The sequence below is a fragment of the Ascaphus truei genome, chromosome 1 (assembly GCF_040206685.1).
Source record: "Ascaphus truei isolate aAscTru1 chromosome 1, aAscTru1.hap1, whole genome shotgun sequence".
Taxonomy (NCBI): Eukaryota; Metazoa; Chordata; class Amphibia; order Anura; family Ascaphidae; genus Ascaphus; species Ascaphus truei.
In genome coordinates, this window is record NC_134483.1 from 103,400,473 (window position 1) to 103,425,487 (window position 25,015).

Here is a 25,015-nt window from a genome sequence, read left to right on the forward strand (position 1 = left end):
GCACAGTCCCAGCCCCATAGAGCTTACAATCTATGTTTTTTGGTGCCTGAGGCACAGGGAGATAAAGTGACTTGTCCAAGGTCACAAGGTGTCGACACCAGGAATTGAACTTCACACTCAGTGCCAGTCAGTGTCTTTACTCACTGAGCCACTCCTTCATTAAACATATAAGCTAGCAAAGCAATTATTCTTTCATTTGAAAGAAGTTTATGGTGGTCATCACCATCATCAGATTCAAATCCTGGCCTGATAGTCACATGGGCAATGAAGTAGGTACCCAGGCTACAGCACACACCACCTCCGGGATTCCCTAAGCCTCAATCACACCCGGATACAGCAATAAATTATTTTGACTTAAATGGCAGCTAATGCTGCACATCCTGTGAAGCTGCATTCCTGGGTTGGAGGACATTTTGGACCCATTCATTTGATTGAATTCTTCTCCCGCCCAGAGAAGCAGTATATTGACCGGGCCCAAACTGTAATAGTTAAACACACGATCATTAGGTTAATTCCTTGCTGTGCATGCGTATTCATTGTGGAAAGTAGTGATTGTAAAAAGAACCCACACCGCTGCTGGTGCTATTGAAACAGTTGTGTTGTTGTCCTCGCACTGCGATTTCTCTAGAGTGACAACTGAATTAAGTTATTTAATTACAAGACTGTTTGAACGGATGAAAATGTGTGCACTGACAAAAACAATATTTGAAATGTGTGACATATTGGATGGCAGCACCTTCTCTCTGCACCTCTCAAAGTGTATGTTCATTTGCAAATAGACCCTTAGTCCTAGTGTGGGCGAAATCATGGATGCTACTTATAAATCATATCCTTCTGTGGGGCCTATTCTCGTAGCTCCAAGGTTGTGTGACATGTTCAGAAGTAGCAGAATGAAATGTAAGAAAAACCCTATTGTCTATTGCAAATCGCATTAATAGCCACAACTCCCAGATACTTTACAAAACCGTACTTGCTTTTGAAGCGGAACAACCTGAGGTGGTGCTAACTCCATCCCCAGTCTGACTTATGGGTTTTGCTCTCTCTCAGCCACAGCCATATTTCAGGCTCTGGCTGTAACTTGCAATCTGACCGGAAAGGGCTCTTTAGAAGCGGATCGACACACTCCATAGCTAAGAGAATAAGCCCCCACATGTTTCTCCGTATATTTAATTGCCCATACCATAACTCTATAAAGAAATGCACTAGAGACAATAGTTCACTATGAAAGCCAGTAATTTTACTTATTTGTCTGCAAAATACAAATTATACCTTTTTTCCATCAAGAGAAACTTTTGCATTTTTCCCATTCTTGTTCACTACAGAAAGCTGAATTAAGTCCCTTGAGATATACAGATGTGTTTTAACTTAGTTATATGACATCTTGACATCTGGGGGCGACAAAGTCCAGCTTATGCCGCTGTGAGCCTCTGTTTTACTGGTTACAAATGCACAATCTCCCTCTTTTCTAAACTCCGGATTTTAAATACTACTATTAAATGGAAGTAAACTTCCAGAAAATAACACTAAAATAAATGATACAGAAAACCAGTTGAAGCAATCCAAGTTTTTAACCATATCAGATGTACATCTTCACATAGCAGATTTTGCTTGTTTACTTGATTACAGAAACTGAGGCATGGATCAATCTGACATATAATCAAGAGGATGGATATAGCATGGTTTGCTTATTGAACAATTTCCAATACGGATGTGACATGTTGCCGAAAGCTTGGATTGCTCCATGCCTTTGGTTAAAATATATTAACAAAGCCTTAGTTACACAGACAGTGTGAAATACTGTGACAGATACAAATATTCCATCAGTCTTTCATGAAATCTGTAGTGGGTGAAGAAAAAAAAACATGGTGAAGGGGTTGACATCACAGCAGATGGCACAAACAAAAACAAATGGAGTACTCTGTGTTTAGGCAACAGCCTTTATTCACTTTCAAGTGGCTTGTTAAAAAAAAAATGAAAAGAACATATAATTTAAGTTCCTGAAAGAAACACAATGGTAAGAACAAAACACATCAGTATTGTTATATCTAAGTTAGAGGAGGGAAATAAAATGCAAGATAAGACGCAAACACATACAATTATTAGAAAACTGACATTTTTAGAAAGGTTATGTTTCTTTTCTCTCTCCTTATTGCAGCTTAGTGTAAAGTGATATGGAAATTACAGTTATTCTTTTTTCACAACACAACTGCACATCTTCATGTAAGTCAATGTGTTCTGGAGTGTTTCCTTCAAAAGATTATGTCTAAAAAAATTCCAAGGGGAAAATATGTGACTCAGGATTCTACATTTAAATAATGGGTTTATAGCCTGTACATTAAAACTGCCACTGCGGTTGTTTCAACTTGCAAATAAGAATGCTGCCTAATTTTTTTTTTTTGTATTTTTATATAGGACAAGTTTATGCTAAATGTTAATACCCCTTGGGGCTCTGCCCCAAAATTCATAAATACAAAGGGATTGCAATAAAAGCCAAAATTAGCATTTCCAAAACAATAATTGGCAAGGTACATCTCAGAAAGGTAAAAAGTTATACTTTACAGAAAGTGACCCATCACAAAGTTGTGCTTTTATCTAGTAAATCAGATTACAAGTGTATCAACCTCCCTTGACACCACTTTTGTTGAACTCAGTAGTGGGAACCTGAGGGCAGACTGTCATCCATTTCCACGTGATTCTGTTCCTACTCTCTGCTAATATCGTATCTCCAATGCCGAGTACTGCTAAAATTGCACTTACATCCTAGTTTCTGCTGGTTATGTGACTTACAATATTTCGCAACGCCATTAAAATGACTAACTTCCTTTACTATAGTGTACGCGTTGCTGAGACAAGTTGCTAGGTAAACCTTTAATATGGCTATTTTTTGAATTACAATTATCTAGAGAGAACCTGTCAAAAGCAAGTTACTGCTAACTACCCATAAACTCAGTTGGTTATATTTGCATATTCTGGATACATCAAAATGTAAAGATTATTTTTTAATGAGTACAGGTTCATTGCTACATTGAGGAAAGTGGTTCTGAAATGGGGTTGTTTTACTTTAAGCATAATACATTTTAACTGATATTTTCTCTCTCTAAAAAAAAAAGACAAATTCAACCATTAAGTACAATGGATGGCAGTTCACCCAACTGAATACGAACATAGGGTTACTCAAACAATGTTTTCACCTGCTAACAAGTTTCAACCTTGCCGTTTTTTCTTGTGATATCGCTGAATTTGCATCTGAAAAATGTATGCAGAGTTAAAGAAAACAGTTTCTAAGATGTGCAACTGCACAAATATAATTGCTCCCTCCCCCACTATTAAGATAACAAAAACTTTGCTAGTCCCATGTTTATTATATATTAGAATGCTATACACAAGCATGTTAATTTCACAGATTTTGTAAAGATTCTTAATATTATTTTTATATAATTAGAAATACACATTTCAAAAACAAAACTTCTACAAAGAGAAAACAGTTATCTTGATTAGCAAAAGCATGGAGTTCTTCCTGGCTTGGGGCGGTAATTTCTTTACAAAAAAGCCCCTTACTCTTGTTTTCTTTAGGACTGTTTAAAATATTAGCGAAGCTATCAAGAAGAGAAAAACAAAAAAAAAACACATTTTGGCTTAAATTACCTACAAAAAGCCACAAATGCTTTGCAAACTTTGTTTTACCTTTTATATGAAAATAAGCAAAATGTAATGTACATAATTTATATTTCTATATATTAAGTGATGCATACCCAGGATAGAACAATAAAATATGTAAGATCTCAAACACCACGTTTAGTATGGTTCTGCTTTAAATGTTCCTTTTTAAGTAAGTGCCATACTTTCTAAATATGCCGGTGTGTTTGGGTAATTTACATATATTGAGTGGCCCAGCCGTTTAACAGATATCAATGGCCACCCAACGCTGGGTCTGTCGGAACCTCTGTACATTATTTCTATATGTTGCATAACAGCTGCTTTCTCTCTCTGCCACTTCTGGCAAAAGTTTCCTTTTGTCTATTTACATGTAAATAACGTTGAACCTGCAACATAACACTATCTATTGTAACATACATTTTGCAAAGGGAGCACAACAGTGAAAAAGAAGTTAGCTTCAAAATCTATTTTGTACAAGTTTTCTGTTGTACAGCTCAAGTGCTAAGCTTGTTATCTCAGCATGGCTCCTTAACCCTATACTTGATCACTGAGGCAATTTAAAAGTACTTTTACAAAACAGAGTACCTGACTTTTTTTTTTCCCCCTCAAACACGGCACATATAATGTATATCGACCCTCCCTTCCCACCCATTCCCGTTAAGGTATAGCACACACACACTGCAAAAAAAATTGAATATATAATGATTCTATCATGTTGCCCATCCTTCAGAGAGCCGCATGCGCTTCACTGAGGGACTTTCCCTTTCGTTCTGCGACGGTCTGGTGAGTCCAATGGGGGAGTGGAAATCGTTTCGATGATCTTCCCGGTCGCTTCCATCATACGAACTGCTGCAGCTGCTCAGGCTGTCAACAGGAGATCTCCCCGCCTCGTGGCGCGTGTGCTGTGGGTATCCCAAGGGCGTGCTGGTACGGTCTCTAGGAGGAGAAACAGGTTCTGACTTGATGTGGAGGCTTTGAGTAGAAGGCAGGGAGAGATTTGTACTCTGAGATAAGTGAGTGCTAGTGCAAACTCTGTAGGAGGAAAGGAAACGCAGTTACAGAATGAGGAGGCATAAAATGCCTCTAAACTCACTAACACTCACACAAACAAGTTGATTTAAGCAGCAGTGCCTCCTACTTTCCCCCTTTTAGACACAGAAACATTATATTGTCCATTACAATATCTACTCGGCTTAAATCTATAGGAGACAAAGATGGCTGCTCTGCTGCTTAAAATAAGTGCTCTAGCTTAATTTTGCTTTAGATTTGACCACATTTGGGGTTCATTTGACGTTTAACTTTGCAATTAATTGCTGGTCATTAAAACAAAACAGTTACTATGAAATCGCTGGGCTGTATCTCTGTGTTTACTAGTATCGATTTCCTTAGGATTTAAGCTGCTTTAGCACAGAATCTCTGCTTCCTGGCAACATCTGACTCACATAGGCCCAAATGCAATAAGCTGCTTTATTTAACCTAATGTTAAACCTAAATTAACGCAGGTTATTCGTAAGGCCTTTCCTAATGGTAACCCAGTGCTATTCCTTGAAATAACGTATGGTTGCATTTTTCTGTCCGTTAGAGCTAATCATATGCAAAGGAGTTTGTTCAGGTTAACACACAGATTTAACCTGACTTATTAAGGTCACATCTAAAGGCGCCGTTACTCCCATCCAGAGAGAGACAGAGAGACTCTTCTTTGCTAAATACACAAGTGATACAGTATACACCTCACCAAACACACCTTTAGTCAATACGTGGAGAGCCAACCGTGCACAAAAAGGAGCACACCTGGAATATATGCTAATATGGATATGCAAAGTCCATTTAAATGACTTAAATTGGCATACATGCCAGGTATTTCATGTTTGCTATTTTTAATGCAGACAGGCGTCTCACCACATATTGTCTAAAGGTGTGTGTTGGGGGGTATATATAGCACTTGGGGCGTTGATAAAGAAGAGATCCCTCTCCACTCTATGAAATAAACAACACTGATACTTGAGAATGCTGCAATGCTAAAAGGGAATATAAGAACCAGGTAGATGCCAATTAGACCCATCTTTGATTTTTGTTATATTGTGTATCAGAATATTATACACATATTGCAAATCTCCTGTTGGCCACAATCTGGAGTCCCTTTAGATCCCAGCCTTTCACATAATGTTTGGTAATGTTTCTAACTAATAACATTACCGATTGCAAATTGTCAAAGCGTAAATAAGAGAAGTAATCTATGATCTGATTATAGAAAGTTAAAACCAAACACAGGGAAATAGCATTACTATATTATGAAAGCACACAGAAGCACTGGTGGAATATGTGTGATAGATAGGGCTATTTTATGACTACTGCAGTATGCATCTCACAGATGTGACATGGAAAAGAATAGGTGGGGTCACAAATGTAGCTTGAGTTTGTAGAGTATTGTCATCCCCATTTTGCAGCTCAAAGTTTATGTGTAATTTTTTTACTGTTGTTACTAATAATGTGTAGAAAGTTTAATGAATCATTATCTTTTTAAAGATAATGTTGGTGCATTCTAATGAGTGCAATAATTATAAATGCTTTATTTTCTATTTTTCCATTCACATAACATGTATTGTATTATATTTGTATATGCTAATCCAAGTTTTAGACTTAGATAAAAGAAAGAAAATGTTTGTCATAACAACTAATGACTGACAAACATTCTGCTTATTAAAAATATGTTGTCTCAAAGTGCCACCTGCTGGCAAAAAGGCAATTTCCACTCAATAAATGTATTTTACCTAATAATACTCCGCACCTACAAAAACTACTGAGAACATAATTTAAATGGGACCTCTTCACAGGAATTCCAAAAATGGCATTATAACTAGATGCATTCATAAGGGAATGAGGCAAACCAGTGGATTGTTTGAGGGGAAGGTGTGTTAGCTCAGTGGATGTGAAAGATATTAGGAATCTATTCATTGCCATTGTTTGTTACTACTCTGTACTACACAGATAATAAACACACGTTTTGGAGTTACATGCACAGTACATTTACTTCACATTTCCTACACGGTCATATATTTTAAAGTCATTTTAGTGGCAAAGACGGAAGGACAAAAACTAAAGTAGAGTGAAAAAATGTGTCTCTATCAGAAACAAAACATGATATGCGTGACTGCAGGGAACATGTTAGGAAAATGTTACTCTGTATCTTTAATTACATTTTCATATTTGTGCTCCAATACCTTTTAGGTGCCTGCGTGTCACTTGAATATGTACTGGTGGGAACTATTAGAAAAGATACCAGCATCAATTAAATAGATCGTTTAAGTAAGTGATGAAGATCACAAAAGCTATTATAAACTTTCACAGATTTTTTTAACATATTTGTGGAGTTTTTAGGAAATATGTAATTTGTGTAGCAAATAATGACAACTGGGTCAGGTTACTGTATATGGTGTTCCCTAATAACATTGACAACTTTACTTCTGATTTAAATATGGTGCTATGTTACTGACCTATCTATCTATCTATCTATCTATCTATCTATCTATCTATCTGTCTGTCTGTCTGTCTGTCTGTCTGTCTGTCTGTCTGTCTGTCTGTCTGTCGATCGATCTATCTATCAACTGTATCTATCCACTGTATCTATCCACTGTATCTATCCACTGTATCTATCTATCTATCTATCTATCTATCTATCTATCTATCTATCTATCTATCTATCTATCTATCTATCTATCTATCTATCTATCATCTATCTATCTATCTATCTATCTATCTATCTACTGTATCTATCTATCTATCTATCTATCTATCTATCTATCTATCAAAAGTCCCACAACAAGCACTCGGCTAATTCACAACCAGTCAAAGGCAGGTAAGCCGTCCTGGGAGAAATGAGGAAGGGGTCCCGGACAAGGACGGCTTACCAGCTTTTGACTGGTTGTCCCTCATCTGATATGGCGCTGTGCTGCTTGCCCGCTGTGACTTCCATTACTGCACTGACACACCTATATTTGGGACTACATCGCTGCATGTTGAGTATCTTTTTGCTCTACCTATTTGCTCTAATGTGTTGGGCGTATTACGGGATATTGCCTGGAGGAAATATACTATCTTTGTTTCCACACTAATTCCTGCTTAATCTCTGGCCAATGCCAACAGATTCCCTCTCTCTCTTTTTTTGGGACAATTCCATGCTATTATTATGTTTCATGGTCTGTTAATTCACATACTTTGGGACTTTGTGATGTTACTCGGCCATGACTTTATGTGATAATAGGCAGATAGTTATCTTTTTCTATCTGTTCTCCGTGGCTACTTTTTTATGTGGCACTTACCTGAATGGTGTAACTAATTAGCTGAGTTCTACCTAGCATCTTAGGTTTTTACATGTCTGTATTTACACCTACATTTTCTATTCCACGTATGTGCTTTTTCTGTCTGTCCACACACGCAGGGTATTGATACAGAGCTATTTTCCTTTGTTCCATCTGTATGTTCTGTTACATGACACTTGGCACTTTATTTTCAGCTGAGGTCACACACCCTCTCGGTCTCATATTTGAGTCACTATAGTTATCTCAGTGGATTTGATAGAGGTTCTATAGGGGTCTTGTGTTTTTAGGATGTCCCATTTTTATATTTTTTCTTTTTGTTCTCAATAAATTGTGTTCTTATTTTTTTGGTAACCCGAGTGCTTGTTTTTGGGATTCTTTTTTTGTTATATATTCTCTTGTGCCTATAGCACCAGTAGCCACATTTTTTATGCTTTATATCTGTTTTTTGAGTACCATTTATTTTACGGTTTGATTGCGATATCTTTTGTGTGTTTACATATACATATAAAGTTAATATTAATGCATAAATATCCTTTTTAACTAACATTTTACACATATATTCTTAGAGTGAAGCAAGGAAGGGCTGAGCACTGCAGGATCAATGCGGCTGGAGGCAAGTTAAAATCAGAACATTTTATTAGGCATAACGCAACTACAAAAAAGAGGAAAAGATCCTGACGCGTTTCGCGCCGATTGCACTTTAGCAATGAACATTTTATACATATATACTTAGTCAGTCAAGATATTATTAAGTATGTTCCTCTAATATACTAAGACAATGATTGGCGTTTAAAACTTTTATTTAGTCATCAAGATTCTCTCCAAAGCTGTGTTTAGGTTTGCAATTTGTAGTTAAATGTAACTAAGACACTAATGGTTTTCCTTTAATGATAAGAAGGATGTATGCTTTACACACAGTCACCTACTCTCTATTAAAATGCTACACATGAACCCTACATTGAGATTTCAGGCAAGGAATGACCCAGAAACAGAAAAAAACTCTTTAATAAAGGATCAATAAAACTACTTATGAAAGTTGGCAAAATGATTTTAAAGTGGTGATCTCCCCTACAATCAGCAGCACCAAATAAGCGCTTTCAAAAATGTATGGTTTAGGATGTAACAATGGTTTGAAATCTAGTCTGCTAGTAAGCATGGCAAGGTAATTACCGGAAGATTTAAATGCTGGCCAGAAATTACATGCTACACTGCAACATTAAAACTATACGGTATGTCATTATATGTTCTCGTATTATGCTGTATGCAATTTTGAAACCGTTAGATGTTAGGGTAATAGTCGAGAGAATGCTTTTTATAAAAAGAATAATGCAATGTATTGCACTGAATGTCATATGTGATATTGTGATAACCATACAGAGTGGTAGTTTACTAAAATTATAAAGCTAGTAATCAATATTGTGTGGCAGCCATTACCACACTTTCATGTATGACTTTTTTCTTATGAAAGCCCAATTTGGCTGATCATTGAAATTATATTATTTGTGTCTTATTACATTTTTAATTTTGATGATTTCAAATTAGTCATGCTTTTTGTTACAAGTTATAGGAAATAAAACTGTAAACAACAGAAGAATCAAATACGTGATTAGATTCTGTTAAAAGTAGGCCAATTAACATCTATGTCTACACAATATTATATTCTGCAACAACTTGGTATATTTTCAAGACTCAGAGGTCCAAATCCAGCTATGTAATTATTATTATTATTATTTTTTAAAGTATTTGACAAAAAAAAATCTACAATTGTGTGTAATTAATCAATTAAAAGGAAAACATCGTTAGGAGGCCTGTTCATATGGGGCACGTCAGGACAAACACAAGAATTTTCCAATTAAGAAATGGGTGTGATAATTAATGAAACTGGAACATGAAACTTATGTGCACACAAATGTGGGAGACAATTCATACCACTCAAATAATCATCTTTCCTTCATACACTTACACTAGGGAACATGTATCAAAATGGTGCAATTTGCAACAAAACAGAGAGCAAATATTTGTATCTGCGTCAGTTTGGGCCAGCAACATATGTATGAATATTGTTAATGTTGCTTCTTATGTTTGGAACAGATCTCTCAGGAGCAAAGCCTAGCCTCCCCTTAACCTGGCGGATTTATTTAGCGCAAAGAGAGAGAAAACCGCACACATTATACGTGTAACACCTGATGCATCTCATTTTAATACTGCGCTGACTCTCTCCTCCCCTCACTCTTCCTTACAACCGTTCCACAAATGTTCCTGGTATAAGTGGAGCAATTTGGGGCAAAAGCACCTTGATAAATTGATGCAGAATCACATCGCCTTAAAATGACGCAATTTGCACTGGTTTTGGAGCAATGCTCCAGTGTGCAACACTTGACACATCTTCCTATCACTACCAGTCTGACAATCAATAGCAGTCCCTATAATAAAGGAAAACCGGGGATGAGCAATAGTGGCCACACAAGAGAATACCCATTAATAAGCAATATTGACTATGGCAGTGTATATACACGTGTGACTAAAGTAACATTCGTATAGAACTGAATAGAAGTATAGGATGCTTTTCGAAGAGTCAGTTTATAGTGCAGACGCACTGTGATGGGGAGACGTGGCCGTGAGAGTTGGCAATTGTATAAGCATTACCTCCCAAGCTCCCACTGACCAGCATACACAGAGCTTCAAGTACTTATGTAAAGTAAAATATAATAAGTGACCGTGCTTACCCCAGCTGGCTGAGGGCTGATGGAGGCATGTTATGCAGATGATGTTGTTGCCAGCCAGTTACTGAGCCAAGATGGAGGGCACTTGTGTTAAACCCAGAGAGAGATGACAGGTCTGCACTGCTTAAAGAGTATTCTACAAAGAAACAAACATAAACAACATGTATAAAATAACTTCACAAAAAGATCATTAATAATATGTAGGACAATCACCACGTTACTCTCCATTTTAATACAGCCCACTTGGTTTAATAAAAGCACGATGAACATGGATACACTGCGCAATGCATATGATTTGAATGTACGTGTGTTCATTGCATAAAAATACAATTATTACTGTATGTGGTTTTTCACAGAATAGTTGGAGAAGGTGGACATGAGATTTACCTTTCTATGTTTGGTTTGGTGCATGTTATAAATATACATTAACACATGAATATATTAATAAACTGGCCAGTATTGCAACATGGCATAGATAGTTTCAATGAATATATAATCCAAGGGGCATAAAATGTAAGACAGCTGATGGAAATTAAGAGGTAAGAAACATGAAAGTGAGAATCCTCAAGAACTCACTATAACATAACTTAATACTTTAACAGTTGTGACGGTAGGGGCAATGCTGCTCTCATAATAAAGGTTATGCCCAGCCATTGACCATATCCATCTGGACCTTATTGTGGACCATATGGCCCAAAATTGTATAGTGTTACGTATTAATTAAGATTTCGTCTGTGCAATGTTGTGATGCATGCATTTCTGTGGATCCTTAATATGCAAGGCTGGTAATACACTTAACCAGCCTGCACACCAGTGAAGCCGGACTTCGTTAATCGAGGAGGGGGAGGTACAGTGCTGTGGACAATGTGATAGTGGGAACTGGCAGTACACAGGTCTGGGAGGTGTTGGCTCAAAGAGCGGAGCCTTTGTCCTTCCTAGATACTGATGCACCTATCTTTGTGGGAGATATCTGGAGGACTATGGGAACCTGTTGCTGGGTATGAGCCCAATAGGTGCTGTTCCCAATGGCTGGTTTGAAATCCCCTTAAGCCCACACCTATAGGCTGACCTAGCAGCGCCTTCACTGCTCCCTGCCCAGATTGGTCCATTGCAGGCAAGCACTCACGCTGTGATTGGTCGCTACCCAATTTCCCATGCTATTCTATGGAGACAGAGAAACTATGTAAAGGGTAGCCGATCTGAGCTCCACAGTTCTCCCTGGAGTAAGCGCGTAAGCTAAGGGGTGTGCTCCGAGGCTTTGCTGGAAACACCCAGAAGGAGGCTCTGTGCCGATTCAAGTGGGAGATTTGAATTTGCACTTCTCCAAATAGCATCCCGAGTTCTTGAGAGACCAGAACCCCTGCAGACATGGAAGAACTCCTGGGAAACTATCAGAGCAGCCCCCAGCACCTAGCTAGCTACAGTAGGATTCCCGCAATAACCCCTGTTTTGATGTGTAAGCTCTTTTCTGCAACTGTGTTGAGCCTGTTGGCTCCGGCCTAAATAAATACACTTTATTGAACGCCTTTGTCTTGTCGGGTGCCTTGATCCCCGTGAACTGTCCTGGTCACCCGTGACAACAGTAATATCAATTTAGGTGGTTTTCTTGCTATTTTGTTAAAACAATGTACAGTATGTGCCTTTTCATTGTATACCATGGGGAAAAAAAGCTAAGAAACTTGAACTATTTCAGAGCCTAGGACATGTTATAAATACGTAGCATAGAGTGCAATATAAAAGTATGAAGTGTAAAACTATTAAAGCATGACTCTTCTGGTGAAATATCCAGACAGCCATAATGACCAGAACTGTATATTTTACAAACAGCACTGAAACTCAAAACAATCAAATCCAGACGAGCAAAACAATTCCTCTTACTTACAGATGCAGTACAAAATACAATCAATGTGGTGTAATGCTAGTGATATATTTAATATATTTAATAGGCTGATGCTTTTTCTATTATTCAGGTACAAGTACTTATAAAAAATTGTATGAGCGAATCCTTGTATATGGTTGCAAATATTGTTAGTTGTGATTTGGGAGTTGTTTTAGTTTTCATATATTTATGATTGCACTGCTGAATAGAAGATACACCTTTTTACTAGTTATTCCCCTGGCAAACAGGTCTATCTCTGTCTGGCAGGTATATACACCAAAAATAAATAACAGCACTCTCCTATTATACTTAACTACTATTATTATTATTATTATTATTATAATAATTATTATTTTAATGCATCAATCACACGATCCTATCACTGAACTTAATTCACTTTGGGGGTTATTTATTAAAGTCTGATAGTGCTAGTTGGGTATTACCACACAAACTCCCATTCAAGAGAACACACAATTTCCGTGCAGATGTGCAAACTTAGCACCATCGCAGTTTAATGATCAATTTTAGGTCAACGAGCATCTATGGGTGTAAATTGCAAAAATATTCTGGTTTTTTTTAAGGAGTGCCATGTGACTTCCCAAGGTCACTAGGAATGAAAATACATTATTTATTTAATGGGTGTCACATGTTCTACTTACACAGTAAGAATTATTTTAAAAACCAACTCTGGAATTGGTCTAATTTTACTCTTTTGTGTTTCATAATAGTTTGTATGGAACCATTTGAAAGCGCCCCTATGCCTCACTCTGTAGCCATGGTGAGTTACATGTATTGTGTCTGTTATTACTTGTGAAAACTATTTGTGATAGGTTGCTGGGAGTGACTTAGTTCATGACAAAACCTGAGACTACTTGTTGTATGCATTAAATGTACCAAAAGGCTTTTCTTATATTAAATGCAAAGCATTAATCTCCTGATTCACCATTTTATACTGATTTATTAGGTTGCTTACTGCCAATTTAGTGCCCAAGCGATTTGCAGAGGGGTTCTAGAAAGAGGAAGGAAGAAGTAACTTTCTCGGCACAATTCTATAATAGGATGCATCAACGCTTGAATTATTGCTGATTTTGTCTTTCATTACAGCAAATTAATCTGCCAGGTCTGAGGTGGTATTAACCACATGGAATTTAAAGGGCAGAATTGGCACATTTCTTATGCTAGTGCAATCTGATGCATAAGAGAGTTTCTGCTCAAAGCAGCAATCCCGTTAAAAGGAGGTCCTCTGTTGCCGATGACTTTGCGCCATCCTATTGGCTTGCAGACCATGTGAGATTTGGCAGCCATATTACTGTATTTCCCAGGACGGAACTTTAAACCTGATGCAGATGTAACAAGGCTTACTGTCCCCAGGCAGAAAAGCGCTGGGGGCAGTGTCTGCCGCGATCGTGCTGAGGGGGGTCCACTGGTTCCTATTATTACAAAAATCTATGTATACAGAGTTCTCATGAAGAATTACTGCTTTAAAGGTGCAAATACAGATCAGTTTCACTTGATAAATACCTACCAGTTTTCACATTTATTCTATTTCTTTTACAGTTTTCCTGTGTATTCAATGTCCTTTTTTAGAACACTAACACGTGACTTTATGCCAGAGATGGACAATGTCGTTCTTGACATTATAGTGCAACTACTGTATGGATTCATTCTGATAACATGCGTAATTGTTTTCTTTTATGCATGCAGTAGGTATAAAAGACTTTCTGCATGAGACCTAATCTCAGAACAGTTGGATGTGGGAGTTGGAAATTAGTAACGGCTCAGATAACATATGACATGCCATACCAACACTCACAGATAGTGCTATGGTAATATCAGGAATATCTACACGCTGTCAAATGTGGTATATCTTGGCATTTCTCAACTGCAGGATTAATGGCACATTTCAATAACATTGGAATAAAAAAAATCAGTTGAAAAGCATTTTATCAACTTAACCCTATTTCTGTTTTTTTTTTTTAATCCCCAGTTTATTTATTTTTGTACGGAAATCAAAACTGATGATTAACTGGAAATCACAAATTCCTCATTCATTTTCAGAAACAAAGCTATTGGTAAGTTTTAGTGATTTATTTCACAAAATTGAGGTTTTAAAAGACAAATAAAAAGTTTGACATCAAATATCAAAAACAGATTGAATAAAAAAACAAGCACAACAAGTTCCAATTCTAAGCGGTGCTGTATGCAAGTTACCCGCAGTTCCAATTCTAAGTGGTGCTGTATGCAAGTTACCCGCAGTTCCAATTCTAAGTGGTGCTGTATGCAAGTTACCCGCAGTTCCAATTCTAAGCGGTGCTGTATGCAAGTTACCCGCAGTTCCAATTCTAAGCGGTGCTGTATGCAAGTTACCCGCAGTTCCAATTCTAAGCGGTGCTGTATGCAAGTTACCCGCAGTTCCAATTCTAAGCGGTGCTGTATGCAAGTTACCCGCAGTTCCAATTCTAAGCGGTGCTGTATGCAAGTTACCCGCAGTTCCAATTCTAAGCGGTGCTGTATGCAAGTTACCCGCAGTTCCAATTCTAAGTGGTGCTGTATGCAAGTTACCCGCAGTTCCATTCTAAGCGGTGCTGTATGCAAGTTACCCGCAGTTCCAATTCTAAGCGGTGCTGTATGCAAGTTACCCGCAGTTCCAATTCTAAGCAGTGCTGTATGCAAGTTACCCGCAGTTCCATTCTAAGTGGTGCTGTATGCAAGTTACCCGCAGTTCCAATTCTAAGCGGTGCTGTATGCAAGTTACCCGCAGTTCCAATTCTAAGCGGTGCTGTATGCAAGTTACCCGCTGTTCCATTCTAAGCGGTGCTGTATGCAAGTTACCCGCAGTTCCAATTCTAAGCGGTGCTGTATGCAAGTTACCCGCAGTTCCAATTCTAAGCGGTGCTGTATGCAAGTTACCCGCAGTTCCAATTCTAAGCGGTGCTGTATGCAAGTTACCCGCAGTTCCAATTCTAAGTGGTGCTGTATGCAAGTTACCCGCAGTTCCATTCTAAGTGGTGCTGTATGCAAGTTACCCGCTGTTCCATTCTAAGCGGTGCTGTATGCAAGTTACCCGCAGTTCCAATTCTAAGCGGTGCTGTATGCAAGTTACCCGCAGTTACAATTCTAGGTGGTGCTTTATGCAAGTTACCCGCAGTTCCAATTCTAAGCGGTGCTGTATGCAAGTTACCCGCAGTTCCATTCTAAGTGGTGCTGTATGCAAGTTACCCGCTGTTCCATTCTAAGCGGTGCTGTATGCAAGTTACCCGCAGTTCCAATTCTAAGCGGTGCTGTATGCAAGTTACCCGCAGTTCCAATTCTAAGCGGTGCTGTATGCAAGTTACCCGCAGTTCCAATTCTAAGTGGTGCTGTATGCAAGTTACCCGCAGTTCCATTCTAAGCGGTGCTGTATGCAAGTTACCCGCAGTTCCAATTCTAAGCGGTGCTGTATGCAAGTTACCCGCAGTTCCAATTCTAAGCGGTGCTGTATGCAAGTTACCCGCAGTTCCATTCTAAGTGGTGCTGTATGCAAGTTACCCGCAGTTCCAATTCTAAGCGGTGCTGTATGCAAGTTACCCGCAGTTCCAATTCTAAGCGGTGCTGTATGCAAGTTACCCGCTGTTCCATTCTAAGCGGTGCTGTATGCAAGTTACCCGCAGTTCCAATTCTAAGCGGTGCTGTATGCAAGTTACCCGCAGTTCCAATTCTAAGCGGTGCTGTATGCAAGTTACCCGCAGTTCCAATTCTAAGCGGTGCTGTATGCAAGTTACCCGCAGTTCCAATTCTAAGTGGTGCTGTATGCAAGTTACCCGCAGTTCCATTCTAAGTGGTGCTGTATGCAAGTTACCCGCTGTTCCATTCTAAGCGGTGCTGTATGCAAGTTACCCGCAGTTCCAATTCTAAGCGGTGCTGTATGCAAGTTACCCGCAGTTCCAATTCTAAGTGGTGCTTTATGCAAGTTACCCGCAGTTCCAATTCTAAGTGGTGCTGTATGCAAGTTACCCGCAGTTCCATTCTAAGTGGTGCTGTATGCAAGTTACCTGCAGTTCCAATTCAAAGTGGTGCTGTATGCAAGTTACCCGCAGTTCCAATTCTAAGCGGTGCTGTATGCAAGTTACCCGCAGTTCCATTCTAAGTGGTGTTCTGCAATGTCCGTAAGGAAGCATATGAGTAGCTCTATGAGTGATAGTTTTACACCACATACATAAACCTTGGCCCCTTGCAGAAGCGCTTACCAGAATGCCCTCCTACTGTCTCTGTACGTCCTTCCTACCAACCAATTAGATTGTAAGCTCTTCGGAGCAGGGACTCCTTTTCCTAAATGTTAGTTTTATGTCTGAAGCACTTCTCCACTTTATGTGTTATTTATATTATTTGTTATCTATATGATTGTCATGTATGTTACTGCTGTGAAGAACTATGTACATTAATGGTGCTATATAAATATACTGAAGACGAACAGAACACCTATATATAGCACTCTCTTCCTGTGTGAGATGGTGAATGAGTTAAAACATATTTATTGTGTGTCAATGGGATATTAAGGTCCCCCCCAGATTACTGGCCTTGAAAAAGCATACTCGCGAAACGCGCGCTTCGGCACCACACAGTCACGTGCACGCGCAGAGCCCTCGCTCACAGACGCTGACTCTATGCAACTAAGGAAAGTCAGTGTGGCTCGGCTGCTGCACAGCTACGCGCTCTAAACAGACCTGACGGTCTTGTGAGCCTCTATAAGGGATCGATCTAATATATCTGGCTTATTACTATCTACACTAAGGGATTACTTTACGGCTAGCATCCTCCCACTACATTGAGTTAAAGGACTATACTTTGCAAGCAAACGGTATCCCATCCAGTTATTAACATCTGGAGTGCCAGTTCACCACCATATATGGAGTAATACTGCACCAATTAGGGATCGGTTTTATATTACTAACCTGTTCACTGGCCCTACAAGGTGCAGCACTTAGCAGTCACTCCTTATTTGATCATACAGGAGTTTCAGCAGTGCCCTCACTCTTATCAGTAATTAACCTCCTGAGTACTAGTGTCAACTTTAGATCTGTATACCTCAGATCCTGGGTTTACACGTTATATTACTACTGCCCATTCCTTGCACTCACGCACAATTAACCCTAATTGGCGTCAGTGAACATCATGTGGTGCACAACTACCTAGAATTGTACATAACACAATCATATCTGCATAACTGGCTGCAGCATCTAGCAGCACAGTAACAGGTTCTGTGTGTCAGTGCACCAATTAGTACTCCATTACTGTGGCATTACATATATGGTTAATACTATCATTCCTATACAACACCAATATCTAGTTAATCACTCTATATGAGGGTTACTAGGGCCAGTGAGTTCCCCAACACTGGACCTTAATATCCCATTGACAGTCCTCTTGAGTAACCAACCCCAAGAGTATATAAAACACTTGGTACTATTTAATAAATGTTTTAAACCCCATTGTTTTAACGAAGTTTTTGAATAAATATGTTTTTACTCATTCACCATCTCACACAGGAAGAGAGTGCTATATATAGGGGTTCTGTTCATCTTCAGTATTACCACTATTTTGCCCCTCACTGCACCATTCCCTTCACCACAAGCTGTAGCGGGGGTATCTAACAAGTGTAAGAGTATGGTGCGATATAAATAAAGACATACAATGTGCTGCATGCAAGTTACCCACAGCCCCAATTCTAACTGGTGCTCTGCAATGTGCTGCATGCAAGTTACCCACAGCCCCAATTCTATCTGGTGCTCTGCAATGTGCTGCATGCAAGTTACCCATAGCCCCAATTCTATCTGGTGCTCTGCAATGTGCTGCATGCAAGTTACCCATAGCCCCAATTGTAAGCAGTGCTCTGCAATGTGCTGCATGCAAGTTACCCACAGCCCCAATTGTAAGCAGTGCGCTGCAATGTGCTGCATGCAAGTTACCCACAGCCCCAATTGTAAGCAGTGCTCTGCAATGTGCTGCATGCAAGTTACCCACAGCCCCAATTGTAAGCAGTGCTCTGCAATGTGCTGCATGCAAGTTACCCACAGCCCCAATTGTAAGCAGTGCTCTGCAATGTGCTGCATGCAAGTTACCCACAGCCCCAATTGTAAGCAGTGCTCTGCAATGTGCTGCATGCAAGTTACCCACAGCCCCAATTGTAAGCAGTGCTCTGCAATGTGCTGCATGCAAGTTACCCACAGCCCCAATTCTAATTGGTGCTTTGCAATGTGCTGGGTGTTCTTCTGTGATGTGCACCGTTACTTACCATTGCCATAACTTGTTGAAATGGCTGATGGGTATCCCCCCATCCCTTGCCCTGGCAAAGTGGGGGTAGCTACGGGAACCAGTGGAGTTGCCAGTGACTGAGCAGACTGGGAGTTATTTATCCTTTGATTCTGTTACAATGAAATAGAAATAGAAAAAGAACAGCAATATTACTTTCACATTTGTATACTGCATTACATTTGTATTTTTTCAAAAGCAAGAGAAAAAAAAAAAAGCTTCAGCATGATACAAATTAATCATTTAGCATGTGGCTCCTATGAACTCTGCCAACCCTATCATTTACAATCTTTCAAGAGACCAAGCGTCGCCATGGCAACCCATTACATCAGCTTCTCCCAGGCAATTGAACTTGCCACAAGTAAAGATTGCTTTATTGTGGGTTGAAAACAGACCATGTGGAAAACTGATGAAATATGCATACTGTACTATCACTGTTTCTTTATCATTGAAACGCAAAAATGTCATTAATATTACCAGCAATAGGGCTTAGGTTTATTTCACTATTCAACTTTAGGTCTGTCTTCCCTGCAGGTTACATGTTGAGCAGCAGATGGCGCTATCATCCCTTGTTACCATTGAATTCCAAAGTAGCCGTCCTGAGCTGCTCCATTTTTTTTTCAGGGTATTTTTTAGTATATGTCTGAACCAGAGTGTGGGGGGAGGGGGTCAGTTTGTGTTCCATCCGCAGTGCCCCGACCTCTGAGGATCCTGAGATATATAACTGGTTTTGCCCACAGGGACAAGAAGACCCATATATGGCAGCGAGGTCAAGCACACTCTGGTGGCTGGTAGAACGCTGTGAGTTTCTGTTGTGACCATGTGGACATACTGTATTTGTAGGGTTTTTACGTGTCACAGACTGACATCTCGGGAACCAAGATCAAATATCGGACGGCATATAACCCCCCCCTCCACCCCAAAAAAACAGGATCTGCTGCTTTAAAAGATATTAGACACCAGTGTTTATATATTGAACAGAAACTTTTCATTTAAATCCCTATATTAAAACTGTAGCGAATGATGTATCTCTCATGGGAAATGGTACATTGGGCATTTTTCCTGTTTTTATTCATGATGAGGGTAAAATGACTGTCGCCTATATTTTATTCATAAATGCTTGTTGGAGAAACTGCATATTCAAACGTTATTTCACACAGAGCATTACGTATACGCTTATCAGGCAAACACTCTGTAACAGTCAATAAAGTAACCACTTACCAAAAGCAGATCCACATCCTCAGACTAAGCAAGGGAAAGGAGTATTAATTAACAATTAGTAAAAGTAAATTATTAATATAGTGCACATTCTCTGTGAAATACTGCACCGTATGCTCTCACAGTTACATAGTCAAATGCAGTTGTTAATCTCACCAGTGCTGGCATGGCCTGCAGCCCACTGCAGATATTTCCAGCAGTAAAGCAGTTAATGATTATCCATGAGAAATACAGCATAACGTGTCATTCTATTCTGTGCTGCAGAGATGTCATTATCCCAGGAAACATTATTTTACAGAGCTAAGTCCCTGTGTTTAAAACGACTTCATAGCAACACCTGGATGCCACTGTGAGAGACACAGAGACCCTCTCTAAGGTCCCTTAAGACGTATCATCTTTAAGGGGACAAGAAATAAATCATGTTGGAGACTTTAGTTCAAAGTTGTAATAGTCATATTGATCAGGGAGAAATTCAGATCTGTTGTGGGTTAGGATACTTTTTAGCAGACCAACATACAATAGGAGTTCTTCATAGATGAAATGAAAGTGAACTGATTTTTCGAAACTTCATAGCACACATGATGGTGAAACCTCTGAAGTTTCGGAACACGACCATTTAATCTGTAAAGAACTCTTATATTAAAAGACATCACATCCTACAAAAAATATCTTTGTTCAATAAAGTCATAATAAACAATAAAATTAATCGCATACGTGGTCATAGAACATTCCATGCCAGAAGCATATACTAATGAGTTTGAAATATTTTGCATTTCATTCTTAGTAAAGATGGCAATTAAGTAAAAAGATTGCATTTATTCCATTTACCATTGTTTGTGGAATAAGACCCAGTGTTTTACCAGCATCTAAGTGGCTGCACTAAAACATGACTTACAGTATGGTCCAGGCCACCATGTCATTTTAGGTCATATTGACATGTAAAGTCCTTTGCCTTAATCTTGCCAGGGGCAAGGCATGGGAGCAACTTAATGTGTTTCTTGCTAGAAAAAAATAAGGGTGCAAGCCCTGTGATGCTTTAAAAAAAATAAGTAAAAAAAAACAATTGGCTCAATTTGTCTCAAAACCCTGGGGACATTTAGTAGTCCTTTCTACGAGGGCCACAGAATCACTTATTAATGTTTAAGACCCTAATTTCCATTACAGTGACTTGTATTCTTCAAATTCCTTTTATTCCAGCACAAATAATATTAATCACTATTCCTACACTGATGAGTAAAAGGCCGACGCTCTAGCAATGAGCCATAACTTTACTACAGTAACAGCTTGTTTGCCCACTTGTAATCCTGTGACTGTGAATCATAATGTTACACTAACAAGGATTTTGTTAAGAAACAGTATCGAGCTCATTGGCACAAATGGCACTATACCACGGGTGGCCAATTCCAGTCCTCAAGGGACATCAACTGGTCAGGTTTTAAGGATAGCCCTGCTTCAGCATGGGTGACTCAGTCGAAGACTGTACAATGTATTACAGGCATACCCCGGTTTAAGGACACTCACTTTAAGTACACTCGCGAGTAAGTACATCTCGCTCAATAGGCAAACGGCAGCTCACGCATGCGCCTGTCAGCACGTCCTGAACAGCAATACCGGCTCCCTACCTGTACCGAAGCTGTGAGCAAGCGGGGAGACTATAGAGCCTGCTACACATGCGTTATTTACATCAGTTATGCACGTATATGACGATTGCAGTACAGTACATGCATCGATAAGTGGGGAAAAGGTAGTGCTTCACTTTAAGTACATTTTCGCTTTACATACATGCTCTGGTCCCATTGCGTATGTTAAAGCGGGGTATGCCTGTATACTGCTCAGTCGTTGACTGAGCCACTGATTGAGCTACCTCTGCTGAAGCAGGGATATCATTAAAACCTGACCAGTTGGTAGTCCTCTTGGACTGAAGTTGACTATCCCCGCACTATACATTGTACTGCAATACCAGATAAAAGTATATTACTAGAAAGTTCACACTTTTCATGATTTAACAGATGTGCACTCCCGTACATATTGCTCTCAATGAAGCTGTCATTTAATATGTGTATACTAAGCTAATAGGAAGCACTCCACAAAATTCTAATGTTCTTTGGGAATCCGATTAAAATGGTTTAATTATTAAAATAAAAAAAATTCTGGTTTAAGCTTGAAAAAAACATTCATAAAAAAATATTAAATCGTTATTTTCTACAGTGAAACTGTACATTAAAAGCTTGTGTTTTGACCCTCAAAATGTTAAATCCTAAACACTTTCCTATCCTCAGTAAGACAAAAAGCAGCAAATTAGACTACTGTACTGTATATGAACTTCCCATTGTTTAGTTACCCTACGTAGTATAACCCCAATAATTAGCAATGTAGGAGTCACTTCCGAAGTCAGACTCTTCCACTGACTATTGTGACATGTTAAAATCATTTATGGTATTTGGTAGTAAGAATCGTATAGCTCATTTACTCTTGTATTTTCCCTAAATTATATTAAAGTATATAGCTCTACTTTATAACACTATACACGGGAGCATATTCATTTTCATGACTGCCTTTATAACTAACCCTGAACAGCATCTGCAACTAACCCAGTTTTTTCCCATTAATGTTAAAATAGCTTCTGTCATCAAAGATCATAACATATTCCTGTAAAAAGCCTTTATTTTATATTCCCACTGAAAGCTGAAAAACCACTACTACTTTCTTTGCCAAGAAGATTCTTTACAACACAATGGTGTTATTTTCATTGAAAACAAATGAACAAATTAACACACTCAGTGCTGGGGTGGATGCAAGACAGCAAGAGACATAATATCCTTTAACAAAAAATCATGCAGGTAGTAGACATTACGGAGAAAATGTCATGGGAAATCCACTACCAAGCTACCAAAACACATGCTGTACAAATCACTGAAAATAAAAAGCGAAAGTTGCATTACCACAGAGGGCATTGTATTCTTGTTGCCAGGTGGAATTAGAACTCGGAGATCATGCTTGCGATTGTTCATCCCCAGGTTCATTGGCGGTGGTGATTTCGTGTGCATATTTTTGTTCATGTTACCAGGTGAGACCAGCAGACCTGGCGAGTTGCGATGATTGCCATACCCATTACCTGTTTCAAAAGAACAACTGTGCTTAGACGTGCAGCAACCACAAGTTATTGTCAAGTACAAAAAAAAAAAAGATATACATGTACAATGAAATTGCCCAGAAGTAAATAGCACATAAAAGACTAGGGACCTATAAACTGCGACATGGAAATCCCCATTGAATTCAGTGGAGCTGTGTGTGATAGCGCCTGATGAGTGCTATCCCAGTTTATAGAAGAAGGACCTATGAAACGTATGGTATTCAAATGTATTGCATGATGTACATTACTATGTATGCAGTGCTCCCCATTAATTATCATGCATGATTATTCTTTTTCCAGTTATCCCTGGAATATAAAATGAAATGTGTTTCACGTACTACAAAAAAAAGGACAGAACAGAGGTGTTAAAGAGATTCTCAGATGCCTCATTATTTCCAGGCATTTAATTCCGTCTTCTAATCCTTGTACAAATCTTTTCTCATCTTTTTTTTTTTTGTCTTGTATCCCAACCCTGTATCCCTACCCTACAGTGCTAAATCAACACTTGATGAGAGATTGCTTCCTATTAGTAACCAGCTACGGCTGCTTTTAGATATGTCAACTTATTGGAACATATGTCTTGCTAATTGCATTTGCATGCTTGTGTTTACTTACTTACTTACTTATGATTGAGGGGCTAAGATAAGACTTATTTTTATGCGAGTATACCAGTGATTTTTTTACGTTTTCAGACAATCAAGCTGAATATGGAAAACAAGAAAATGACTTTGCATGGGGTATTTTTTCCCCCCCCACTGACAATTTAAAAAATGTCTTAGATCGTTCAAACTTGTAGTAATGGTTTTCTGGGATTAAGAAATTGTTGCATATGTCTGTTAATGTAGCAATTTGGAACAGTAATATAAACATCTCCATTTTTGAAGCATTAAACATTTTTATTTTATTTTTTATGATGGGCAAACAATTTCGTTTTTGCCAATTCTAGGCAGATCATCCCAGCTGAAGTTTTGGAGGCGTATAATAATAAGCGTTATGGCTTCCAGTCCCCAAATGATTATCCTTTTGGCATACTGTGACTCAAACATTCTAAAACTCTCAATTCTATGCCATTGACACAGGAGCCCATCCTTTGAAAATCAGTGATAAATATAGACTGACTTCAAAACTGTGGTCTGCTCTGAAGCAACTGTAGTGAGTCCAGAAGATTTCAACCATCCCTTTCAGTGCTGGATGAGTCTACAACACATTGCTATCCCATGTGGTTAAATCTGACTACATGGAGTGTTTCAATGTGCAAATCCATGTCTCCAGAAGGACATGAAAAACATTTAAGTTGCATAAAGAAGAGCTACTAAAATGGTGCCTGGTATGTATTATGAAACTCCTCAAGACAGTCTCAACATGTACAGCTTGAAGGAGAGATGGGAGAGAGGGGATCAAGGATTTCAAGAAGGTGCTGGAGTGAACGATCTTCCAGAGAAAGAAATCCTAGCACCAAAGGTTGAGCTTTGAAACTGGACGGTGAGAGGCTCAAGGGAAAGTGAGAAACGACACTACTTCTCCTTGGAAATGGTGATAGATTCATGGACACGCCTCCCATAGGCAGTTGTTCAGGCTAATGAAGTAACAGAGTTCAGAAAAGCTGGGATAGACAAGAGACTATACTAAATAGGAAAATATTTTAGGTAGCACACAAAAGCTGGGGGTGACCTGACGGACAGGCCGCTATCCCACAACGTTATAGTTCTGTTCTCTTGTTATGAATATGACTAAGTATAGCACCACTTTAGCAAGTATAGCTTTTGTATTTGTGTACTCCATACTATTTTTTCCTCTT

The 25,015-nt window shown here is 38.9% G+C and overlaps 1 protein-coding gene across 23 annotated transcripts in view; it reads right to left on the bottom strand.

Moving 5' to 3' along the window:
- Nucleotides 1-1,215: 1,215 nt before the first annotated feature.
- Nucleotides 1,216-25,015, bottom strand: part of MEF2C (myocyte enhancer factor 2C) — a 248,192-nt gene continuing 224,392 nt past the window's right edge. For 13 of the 23 annotated variants that reach the window (XM_075592944.1, XM_075592956.1, XM_075592914.1 and 10 more), the window contains 5 exons: nucleotides 23,027-23,199; nucleotides 20,088-20,111; nucleotides 18,850-18,979; nucleotides 10,703-10,835; nucleotides 1,216-4,689 (listed from right to left, as the gene is read on the bottom strand). In XM_075592944.1, coding sequence (XP_075449059.1) covers nucleotides 4,368-4,689; nucleotides 10,703-10,835; nucleotides 18,850-18,979; nucleotides 20,088-20,111; nucleotides 23,027-23,199 — 782 coding nt within the window. In that variant the 3' untranslated portion in view covers nucleotides 1,216-4,367. The remainder of the gene's footprint in view (nucleotides 4,690-10,702; nucleotides 10,836-18,849; nucleotides 18,980-20,087; nucleotides 20,112-23,026; nucleotides 23,200-25,015) is intronic. The other 10 variants (XM_075592991.1, XM_075592979.1, XM_075592995.1 and 7 more) reach the window with 3 other exon arrangements.